Source organism: Anastrepha obliqua, chromosome 4 (assembly GCF_027943255.1).
Source record: "Anastrepha obliqua isolate idAnaObli1 chromosome 4, idAnaObli1_1.0, whole genome shotgun sequence".
Lineage (NCBI taxonomy): Eukaryota > Metazoa > Arthropoda > Insecta > Diptera > Tephritidae > Anastrepha > Anastrepha obliqua.
Window position 1 is genome coordinate 23,712,336 of NC_072895.1, and position 12,228 is coordinate 23,724,563.

The window sequence follows — 12,228 nt, forward strand, 5'->3', positions numbered from 1 at the left end:
CAGTCCATCACAACAATAATTGAGGCGATCCCGACTTCAACCCTTCAGTGCGCAATGAACAATTTTCTCATCAGGTGTCGCATATGCGTGAATGAGCATGGAGGTCATTTACGTTCTATTATTTTCAAAACTAATTAGTTACATAAAATAAAATTGAATTATCTATACAATAAAAAAACAAAAAGTTAAATACATTGATTAGAAAAAAAGTTATTACGTTTTGTTTTTGTAGCATGATTTGTGCTGTAGTTTTGTTTTGAGTTCTTTCGTAGCTTTATTCAGTGCTCTTTTATTAGCGGGGTATCTGTTTTCCTGCCAGATTTTTCGTAATCTTCTTTTTTTATTAATTATTATAGAAGTAGAATTTCAGGTCATTAGAAGGAAGTTTCTCTCTCAAGGGGCTGGACAGATACGCTGCCTCATGAATAACATTAGTGAATGCTTCTATTGCTGCATCGAGTCCGACTCCTGTTTTTTTTTTTGACATATTTAAATCTATATGTTTATCTATCCAATATTGAAAAGATTTTAGGTCAGTTTTTGGGGTAAGGATCTTATACTTCTTAGAAACATTGTGGACATTGTCATTGTACGTTACAATTAGAGGCGAGTGGTCGGAACTAAGCTCGTTACTATGCTGTATGCTCAGCCTTCGGCTGGGTATACCAGAGTATGCGACAAAATCTAGGAGATCCGGAACTCTTCTTGGATCGCTTGGCCAATATGTCGGTGTGCCTGTTGACAAAATTGTATAGTTTTTTGGGAGATGCACCTTTGCAGCTCTCTTCCTTTCGGGTCAATGAGCCTAGAGCCCCACCATGGGTGTTTTGCATTGTAGTCTCCGCCTACAAAAAATTTAGAACCGAAACGTTTAAAAATTTCAACGTATTGGTCAGTTTTTATACTAAAACGTGGAGGAAAATAATATATACTGCGTAAATTCGTAGATATTGATCGCCACATTTTACTTTAACCCTAGCAGCTTGTAAATAATGCTCTCTGACTTCTTCTAAACCTTCGTACTTAAGACCGGACTTAATCAAAATTGCAGATCCCCCATGGGCTTTGTTGTCTGGATGGTTAGCACAAATGAGATCGTAACCGATAATTTTAAAATAAGTTTTGTTAGTAAAATGGGTTTCTGACACCAATAAAATATCAATTTGATTTAAATTAAGGAACATTTTTACTTCCTCGGTGTGGTTATTGAGTCCATTGGCGTTCCAAATAGCTATACGAAGATTTATTTGCATAATTTTTCTAATAAAGTGGGCATTATATTAAACAAACTTTGAGTAAGCTCAAGTTGTTTGGCAAGTAATGTTTTAATTTTTTGAAGTACATTGTTTTCTTGGCCTGCATTAATATGAACGCGTTGTGCATAAGTAACATTTGGATTGACAAATTGGTTTTCAAAAACAGGAGTATTATTTAGTTGAGGAAAGTTTTGAGGAGTATAAGAGTATGTGGGAACTGTGTGTCTTTTGTCTGGCATATTTGGTTTTTTCACAAGGTTTTGGTACACTTTACATCCCTTATAGTTCGCTGGGTGATTTTGCAAACAATTAAAACATCTCGCAGGTGTGTCTTTGCCTTTTACGCATTCAGCAGTTGCGTGATCAAGTCCACATTTCATGCTCCTGTAGGACTTTGTACAATAAGATTTCGTGTGTCCAAACTCTTGGCACCGATGGCATTGAACGATGTCACTTACCTTCTTCGGAGGATCAACCTTAACTACGGCATTACCCAAACATTTTATATCAAAGATATTTTTGTTTTTGTTGTTTGGTTCGAGGTCAACAAAGTGCATACATAAAGGCATATTTGTAAATTTACTTCTAATATTGCTGACATTCCTGATTTGAAACCCCAAACTTTCTATTTCTTGCTTGATTGCATCTACCGGAGTAGAGTAGTGTAAATTTTTTACAACAATCCTATAGGCACACAATCCTCAGTTGATAAGTATGGAAATTAATTTTTTTTCCTATCATATCCCTTATCAATGTTCTATATGCGTCTATTGACTTGACCATTACCATAATTTGACCATCCCGCAAAGCCTTATAACTAAATTCTGATTTTTTAATATTTTGTAATAGGACTATGAATAAGTTCGTGCGGTTTTTTTTCGAAATTTGAAACTTTATTGACGTAAAATGGTTACAAATTTAATATTCAAAGTATTGTCCATCGCTTACTACTACTTTTTCCCATCTTTCTGGCAATTCACGGATTCCCTTTGTGAAAAATTCGGTCGGTTTTGCCGCAATCTACGAATCGATCCATTTTTTGACTTCATCGTAATTACGGAAGTCCTGGTCAGCCAGGCCATGTTGCATCGATCGGAAGAGATAGTAATCGGATGGCGCAAGGTCTGGACTATACGGCGGGTGTGGTAGGACATCCCATTTGAGCGTTTCTAAGTATGTTTTGACCACTTGTGCAACATGTGGCCGAGCATTGTCATGTTGCAAAATAACTTTGTCGTGTCTATCGGCGTATTGCGGCCGTTTTTCTCGCAGTGCTCCGCTCAAACGCATCAATTGTCGTCGGTAGACATCCCCCGTAATCGTTTCATTCGGTTTCAGTAGCTCATAATACACAACACCCAGCTGGTCCCACCAGATACACAGCATAACCTTCAGGCCATGAATATTCTGCGCCGACGTCGATGTTGAAGCATGGCCAGGGTATCCATACGTTGCCCGACGTTTTGGATTGTCGTAATGGACCCACTTTTCATCGCCAGTCACAATTCGATGCAAAAAACCCTTTCTTTTGTGCCGTTGAAGCAGTTGTTCGCATGCCATAAAACGGCGTTCAACGTCTCTTGGCTTCAATTCATACGGCACCCAATGGCCTACCTTTCGGATCATTCCCATGGCTTTTAAACGTTTGGAAATGGTTGATTGATCAACTCCCAAAGTTTTTGCAACCTCTTCTTGCGTTTGAGCCGGATCTTGATCGAGCAATTCCTCCAATTCGGTATCCATGAACTTTGGCGGCGCACCCTCGCGTTCTTCGTCTTCCAAGCCAAAATCACCACTTTTAAAGCGTGCAAACCACTTCTGGCACGTTCGCTCAGCTAGAGCATGCTCACCATAAACTTCCACCAAGATACGATGACTTTCGGCTGCTTTTTTCTTCATATTAAAATAATGAAGAAGAATTCCCCACAAAAACACATTATTTGGCACGAAATTCGACATTTTCAAGTGTGGTAAAAATATTGTTGTTTACGCTTCAAATAAAAAACTTATACTGACGTTTGTGCCTTACGACAGTAGCTCTCCAATGAATGTTTGGAAATGTGGATCGATGGAATAATAATCAAGTTACGCCATCTGTTGTAAAACCGCACGAACTTATTCATAGTCCTGAGATGAATCGTCTAGATTTAAGTGCCACCTACGAGTATCGTGATTTTAAATGGTAGAATGGTAATTATCTGTATTCAGCCATGCGTTCTATAAATTGGAATGAATTTTGGTTTCTTAGTACTGTTGATAATAAACTTAATTTCCTTAACAGTAACTTATCCTCGTTGTTTAACATGTATATTCCGCTTCGTTCTGTAAATGTTGTAAATAAAGGGTTTTTCAATTGGCGCGGGTCGATTTTGGCGCCCTGTGGCAGCCATTTTGTTTTGGTGGCATCTGTCAAATCTTTTGTTTATTATTCAGTTGTTTATGCCAAATCATCACGGCAAGTTACACGATTGAATAACACGTTCAAATGATAAAACTTTATTATCAAAATGATTGTTCATTAACGCAAACGTTGCGCGCTTTACGCCCATTTTTCGGTAGACGTGGTGGCCCTTCAAAGTCGACTCTTCAACGTTTGGTGGCCAAATTTGAGACGACCGGGTTAGTAAACAATCAGCCAACACCCGTACGTTCAAGGAACGCAAGATCAGCCGAGAACATTGCCGCGGTCCGTGAAAGTGTACAGCAGAACCCGAGGCAGTCTATTCCTCGCCGTGCACAAGAACTTGGCCTTTCGCAGACTTCAACTTGGCGAATTTTGCGTCGGGTCTTGGGCCTACACCCGTACAAGATCCAACTGACCCAGGAGCTCAAAGTTGATGACTATAGACAACGCCGTTTGTCTTCGATTCGTTTGGAAGAAAACCCCAGTTTTGGGCCAAAAATCATCTTTAGTGAAAAAGTTACCGTTTGGTGTGGATTTTGGGCCGGCGGCGTCATTGGTCCGTACTTTTTTGAAAACGACGTTGGTGAGGCGGTCACCGTCAACAGCGAGCGCTACACAACGATGATAACCAATATCTTATGCCCATATTGAACCATATGGGCCTAGACGACATGTGGTTTCAGCAGGACGGCGCTACGTGCCACACAGCAAACGCCACGATTGACATTCTCAACATCTACCCGCCCCTATTGAAAAACCCTTTAGTTCATGTCTTTGGTACAATTCGAAAGTTCGAGCAGCCTTTAGAAAGCGCAAAAGTATGATATTACGCGACATTTTACAAAGAAGTGCTCCTTCGGCTGAAAAACAGCGTTGTCCGGGTTCGGCCCGACCTTGTCAACAATTGGACCCTTCATCACGACAATGCGCCGGCGCACACCGCCTTCCTCTGCACCTCTGCATTGGCCAAGATGGGGGTTCCGGTGCTTTCCCACCCTCTCTACAACCCAGACCTGTCCCCTCCGAACTTCTTCTTGTTCCCGCGCCTGAGAAGAAAGCTGAAGAGGAGGCGCTTCGACTCCATCGAGGCGATCCAAAAAACTGTGACAGCCAAATAGAACGCGATTCCGACGGATGAGTTTAAAATATGTTTCCTGCTCATTACTTTTCAATCAAATCCTGTATGATAAGTGGAGAAAAAACTTGACGGATACTTCTTGGTGCCGGTACAAGGAAATCCGAAATGAAACCACTACAATAACACGAGAAGCGAAACGTTGGTACAGTTACTCAAAACTTGATCCGTCACCTCCAACAAGAGAACTGCGGCGCAACCTAAAAAAATTTAAAATTAATGGCAAAGAAAGTCTCGAATGTGAGATTGACCTTGATGTACTTAATGACTACTTCATTAGTGTTGGTAAGAAAACAAACTGTGCTCCTATTTTAAAACAGTACTCATCTTGTGCTAATCTAAAAGAACAGTTTCAATTTATGACAGTTAGTGAGGTAGATGTCCTGAAAGCTTTATCCAAAATAAAGTCTAATGCTGTAGGCGCTAATGGCATCTCGCTAAAATTCATCCGTATAGTCATCCAATATATAATAGGAAACCTTACCCATATAATAAACCATTGCTTGACTAGCTCATGTTTCCCAACAGAATGGAAAAAGGCTGTAGTTTTTTCGGTCGCTAAAAAAACAAATGTTATTTATTCTGGTGACTATAGACTGTACTACCCACTAGACACTAGACTATACCGCCCACATTTTCCAAAGTTTGCGAAATCTTGATGGCCACGCAAATTTCATCATTTGTACAGGACAATCGCCTACACTCTCCACTACGATCTGGCTTCAAACTAAGTCACAGTTGCTTGACAGCAACGGTTAAAATACTGGACGATATTAGAACTAGTTTTGACAACGGAGATTTGACTCTACTTTGTTTACGTGACTTTTCTAAAGCATTTGACTCAGTGTATCACAAATTGTTACGTTTGAAGCTTTAGCACTATTTCGGCTCCAAAGACAGTGCTGTGAAGCTCATGGCCAACTACCTTGGTGGCAGAACGCAGAAGGTTAAGACTAGAAAATTAACATCTCAGTCTAGATACGTACTGCAAGGGTATATCCTTGGTCCACTTTTATTTAGTCTTCTGGTTAATGATGTTTTTACCGTTTGTCAGTATGTGAATGTCCACGTGTATGCTGATGATATACAATCGCACTTGTCCAGTCGTATTGGTCTCGTTGAAGATTTATGTTTCAAAATAAACAGTGATTTGTCTGCTATTTCTGTTTGGGCTAATGAAAACTCTTTATGCTTGAACGCGTCAAAGTCATATGCCTTACCTATATGTAATAGTGTGGTGTATGTTGACAATATCACTAAACTGTGGATAGGTACTAGTTCCCTTACGTTTACGGATAAGGTAAAAAATTTGCGGTTTATTCTTAACACAAAACTTTCCTGTGCTGACCATATAAATAGGGTTGTGGGGAATATTTATGCTGCATTGCGTAAGCTGAGAGCCTTTGCAACATTCACGCCAGAGGAAACTAGGCGCAAATTAGTTCTCCAGGTAATTATGCCACTCATTACCTACTCGGAGATGGTATACAGGAAACTTCACTCCGCATCCTGCCATAAACTTAATGTGGCATTTAATAATGCACGAATGTGATCTTGAGGTATTTTGGCCCATTCTCGTATAATCGCTTTTTTCAGCGCATCCATACTGGCATATTTTTTAGTCCTCACCTTGCTCTCCAAAATGGACCAGATGGATTAGTCCATCGGATTTGCGTCTGGCGAACTTGAGAGCCATTGTGTGGACGAAATGAAGTGTGGAACATGATTTTTTAACCACTCTTGGTTCACACGAGCTTTATGAGGCGGTGCCGAGTCCTGTTGGAACGTCCATGGTCTACGACCGAAATGTTTGCGTGTCCACGCCTCTAAAGCAGCTTCTAAAACATTTTCCCGATAATAAGTCGCATTCACTTTGATCCAGGCTCGATAAAAACGATTGGAGAGCGTCCATCAGCGGTCACTGCGGCCCACACCATTACTTGCGATGGCAAATTGCTTCGAGTGGCCATACGTAGGCTCAACTTCTCGTATGACCGTTCGGTCAAGTAAACACGATCGTTTTGAGTGTTTATGAACTGCTCAATTGGGACATTTTTTTCATCAGAAAACACAATGTTAGGAAATTCGCCACGTTCGTGCAAGCGCAACAACTCCTTTGCTCTTTCGCACCGAACTTTGTTTTTGCCGGGGTGAAAGATCGTGTGCTTTTTGGAACTTGTAAGCCTTGACCTTGAGCTCATTTTTCAATATGCGTCGGAGGCTGTCTTGCGATATTTTCAGTTCTTTGGCCATTTGTCTTCCACTTCGACGTGGATTTCGTTCAAGTCGAGTCTTCACTTTCCGAACCATTTCTGGCGTTGTTGCGGTTTTTTTTGGTCCACCTCCATAGCGTTTTGCAATGCTACCAGTATCATTGTAACGTTTTATAGTGCGATACATAAACACTTTATTCACTTTGAGGTGACTGAGCTCACGAACAATGGCTGGATGTGATTTTCCAGCCAAATATAACGCAATCACACTATTTCGTTTGAATTCCATCGCAGAAAAAAAAAAATTCAACAAAACTGAGACGCAAATTCTGTTGATGGCTTATAAACAATATATTCAGCTGTCATTAGAACAATTTTGACGTTGAAGTCATGAGCTGTTTTACAGATACAAGCAGTGTGAAGTTGGTAACACTTCATATCGTTCACCCTGTATATGGGACTGGTAGACATTATCATATATCCGCCTGGCGAACAAGGTTACTGGGCTGGTGCCTCAACAGTTATTTGTCTGCTCGGAATTGCATATTTATGTTCAAGCTTACATTATTCAAGTCCCCTCTCTACCTGACAGAGAAGTTGATACCAGTAAGATCTCATAGACACAACAAATTCATCGTTCCAACATTTAATTACCTACCATCCTCTATATTATTCTTCATTAACGCTATTAAAGTGTGGAACTCATTATGATGTTTCACCGAGATTCGAACCTACGTTCCCTCTGTGAATGGTAGTCACGGCCGCCTTTTTCTAATATCTACTTTTGTCTTTTTTTTCTAAATTCCTCTTTTTTTTCCTACTACCAAAGCCCACTCTTCTTATTATGTATTAGAGTTAAGTTACATAAATTGGATTGATTTATTAATGAAATAGTGGATAAATTTCGACTAAGTAATTTTCATGTTAGAGTCATTCTAGTTGTACGAGAATATACTAATAATGTTGAAGTACTATTAAAAGACCTTAGTCTTACTTTGTACTATTGATATTAATAAATAAATAAATAAAAAAATAAATATCAGTGCATGGCCCCTCCTTTGCAAAGCTCGCTTGACAAATGTTGCTTTCGCTTTAAGATTATTAATATAATTCTGTTAGAGCTCCTGTTTCTCCATCCACAAAGTTTCCAATTAAAATAAAACAAATTTGTTTCTCCAAAATATTCAGCTGTAGTATAAAAATTAATTTAGACAGACTGCATATAAACTTATCCCCTCCCATTATTTTCACGGAAGCCAAATGTTTTATACAAAATAATTTGCACTCATTTCTGTTTGAATTTATTTATTTTATTTACTATGTTTTTCATCCATAGTACAGAAATTAGGTGTACCGTACATATAAATATGAGAGATACTGTCTTTACTTTGTAAAATGGACAGTAGTAGACACACTTCAACATTTCCCTTATGAATATCCAGTTCGAAATGACGAAGGTTCCATACTACTCAAAAGTCATTTCCTACCCCTTCGAACTCTCCTCTTCAATCTCCTCTGCTCACCTAAAGCCTTCTTTTGTGTTCTTTTGTAAAACCAAACCTCGGTGCAAAATACCAAAACGGATAAGCTCACGCCAAAGCCATACATCCACCACAACCAGTAGAAATGTGTCAAATCCAATGGTTCATATCCAAGGGGCTGCACTATAGTTCTATTAATTTTTTTCGCCGCCAACATGTCATCATAGATCTGACGGATCCATAAATCAGTTAGTCCTATACTCTTCGCCTGGTGGATCATATTGTTGAGCGCTTCCTTAAAAATGGAGTGTTCCTGCAAAGGTATTGACAGTAGAAGACTTTTCATTATATAAATGTTTTCGCTCACATAGAAGAGTGGTCGTGGTAAATAGGATTGATGTCTTGACATTGCTTTCCATAATGCGGTGCCTACTGTATAACCAAATCGTGTATCCAAAGAGGAACGCTGACGTTGCAGTAGCTCGAACGATGGTTCAATTATGAATTTGTTTTCAATGATTCTGACGTATTTCGGATCGATAAAAAAAACCAGACTTCTATATAGTCTTTCACTTTCTTTAATTTTTATTTCTGAATTTATAAACTCCTCGAACGTTGTTAGACGGGAGTACTTATGCGGATTGCTGGTTATATACGAATTAAGGCCCGCAGTTATATAGGTGCTCATGAAGATGCCACTGAGCAAAAGAAAAATGTAAATGAAACGTTTTGTGAATTTCGCCTTAACGTGAACAACGGAGCACGATGACTGTCCAATTATACTACGGAGCACAACATTGGTGAGTATCCAAATGAAGAAACGTAAACTATTTGTTGGAGAACGTCGCCCCCAAAGCAAACCTTCCAATGTAAGAACGAATGAGAAAATGAGGAGTAGTAACAGAAGAAATAGTCCCAACACAGAATTGAGCAAAAATAAAAGTACTCCGCTGTCAGGTACCAGAGGAGGTAAAGGCAACATAATAATCCAATCAGTTGACACCAAAGTTGTCGAAATATCAACACCAGCTGTCTTTATGTTTGAACTTCCAATGCCAGTCACTATGTCGATAGTATCATTCTTTAATAACGGTAACCAATTTTGTACTTGCGTCAAATTATCAATTGCCGGATAGGTTAGTGTACCATTGTTTCGCTTAGCGAATTCACGCAAAAGTTTTGACACAAACCCAGTGATGTGAATGTGACCAAATCGGTCGCGCCACACAATATTCCATGGTTCAAAACCGTCGGCTAAAGAACGTATGGCGACACCCTTCATGTCTTTGATGCGATCGGGAAAGCAATCCTCCTTCATTGGTTTACGTTGGACATGGAACTGAGGAAAGTAGCTAAAAGTATAGAAGTGACCATCGTCCACATAGTCTCTATAAATACTGATCACGTTCAATAAACGCATTTGCGCACAATATTCGAAAAGTAGTTGTTTCTGTTTTTGAAGATCTTCACGGTTTTGTATCAATTCATTCTTGTACTCGGTATTCCAGATGAAGAGAATGCGGATATTGCGTTTACGTCCGAGACAAGCGACCATCTTCTCTAACGAATCTGACACAAATTTATTCGGTAAACAACGAATCAATAGAATCTCATCATTGTAGTCGCTGGGCGAGAGTGAGCAAGAGCTGTTTGCTTGCAGTAGCCTAACAGTGCCATAAGCGCTGAGCAATCGGATGGAATCGTCACAAAGACAACTCTCACTTGAACCGTAGGCGTTGATAATGAGAAATGAGTAGATTTCTCGCTCCGACTTAATTTTGTTTATAATTTGGCTGATGTTGATGCTCAAAGTATTTGCGGGGCTCCAGTTGATTGATAAATGAGCCATCAACAGCGGAGAGATGAGAAATAGCATTGCACTGTAAATAAGCAACATTTTGCTGCGGGCTCGTAACTGCACTCTTTAAAAATCCTTAAACGACTGTTTTGGAAGGAAGAGTGTATTGGCTTAAATAAATTTGCTTTGAGATTCATAATTAAAATGGGAACATTAATTGCTCGCATGTCAGCAAGCGGAAATATTTGTGCCTACATAAAATTACCATTGTGATAGATTTTATCGGGCTGAAAATGGTGTCCTCAAATATGCGACGAAAGGAAATATTTTCAATTAACTAAGTATGTTATTGTCATTAAAATTGCGTATTGTTGAATGGATTGAACCACTAACTGATTGATGAGTCTGAAGGGCAAATCAGAAATTTCATTAAGCTTTCATATAAATTGGAGCGGACGCGATTCGATTGGCTTTCGTGAACTCTTACGCTCAGGGCTTGTTTAAGAGTGTAGCCTTATTTATATCAGTTCGCTTTCTTGTTTAACCTAGATTTAATAAGGACCTAGTCAGTCTATTTTTAAGCAACTTTCCGATGAGATGGAAACTTCAACAGTTTGAACATAACTCCACCCACGTCTGTCATATTTGGCAGTTTCGTCCAGGTTAGTTGCATAAAAGTTGTAGACGATTTCAGATTTGTTGTTGTTATACTATAGGATGAAGACACAATATATTTATATATACAGGGTTGCCCATATTCGGCGGACCCATCTGGTTACCCTATGTCTTTTGACAGAGACGTCAGATCGCTTAATGACATACCGCGTTGGAAGCGTCAGAAAAGTCACTGTTTGGTGCGGCGTTAGTGCGAAAACGATTATTGGGCTGTTTTCCTTCGAAAATGAAGATGGTCAAGCTGTTACCGTCAATCAGGAGCGTTATCGCGATATGATAACCACTTTTTGATGCCAATAATTCGTCGAAAGCGTATGAGGCAGTTCTGGTTTCAACAAGACGGCGCTCCACCACACACAGCTCGCACCAAAATCGATTTTTTGAAGAAATTGTTTCCTCGCCGTTTGATGTCGAAAAATGGCGATTTTGACTAGCCACAGCGTTCGCCCGATTTAACGCCACTTGACTTCTTCTTATGGGGGTATTTAAAATCAAAAGTTTATATTAATAAGCCAAAGACCATAGAAGAGCTCAAGAACAACATCCGTGAGGAAATAGCCGCTATTCCAACCGAAATGTTAGCTAAAACTATGGAAAATGCTGCAAAACGGGCATAATACGCCGTACCGGCTCAAGGCGGCCATTTGAGAGATATCATATTCAAAAAGTGATGTCAACAAATCTACTTGAACCAAACAAAAACGATTATTATCGTCACCATCAAAAAAATTGTGCTTTTCTTTGATTAAAAAAAACACATGGGTCCGTCGAATATGGGCAACCCAGTATATATGTATATAATTGACGCTACACCCGTTTTGGGTGTTTGGCCGAGCTCCTCCTCCTATTTGTGGTGTGCGTCTTGACGTTGTTCCACAAATGGAGGGACCTACAGTTTCAAGCCGACTCCGAACGGCAGATATTTTTATGAGGAACTTTTTCATGGCAGAAATACACTCGGAGGTTTGCCATTGCCTGCCGAGGGGCGACGGCTATTAGAAAAATGTTTTTCTTAATTTTGGTGTTTCACCGAGATTCGAACCGACGTTCTCTCTGTGAATTCCGAATGGTAGTCGCGCACCAACCCATTCGGCTACGACGACCGGCGACTTCCAATAGTGATTTGTATTTATAACGATCCATATTACCTTGAATAAATACTAATCTTACAACTCCAGATGCAGCAACAGCTCACCAAACCATTACATTGCCGCCACGATGCTTCACTGTTGATACCACATTCTTCGGACTCAGTGCAGTACTTTT

At 39.7% G+C, this 12,228-nt stretch overlaps 1 protein-coding gene across 1 annotated transcript; it reads right to left on the minus strand.

Moving 5' to 3' along the window:
• Positions 1–632: 632 nt before the first annotated feature.
• LOC129243598 (uncharacterized) lies at positions 633–10,386 on the minus strand. Its single transcript, XM_054880729.1, has 3 exons — positions 8,857–10,386; positions 8,584–8,802; positions 633–845 (listed from the first exon to the last, which is right to left on the minus strand). Exons 1-3 carry the CDS (start codon positions 10,384–10,386, stop codon positions 633–635), a joined length of 1,962 nt encoding a protein of 653 aa, XP_054736704.1.
• Positions 10,387–12,228: the final 1,842 nt, after the last annotated feature.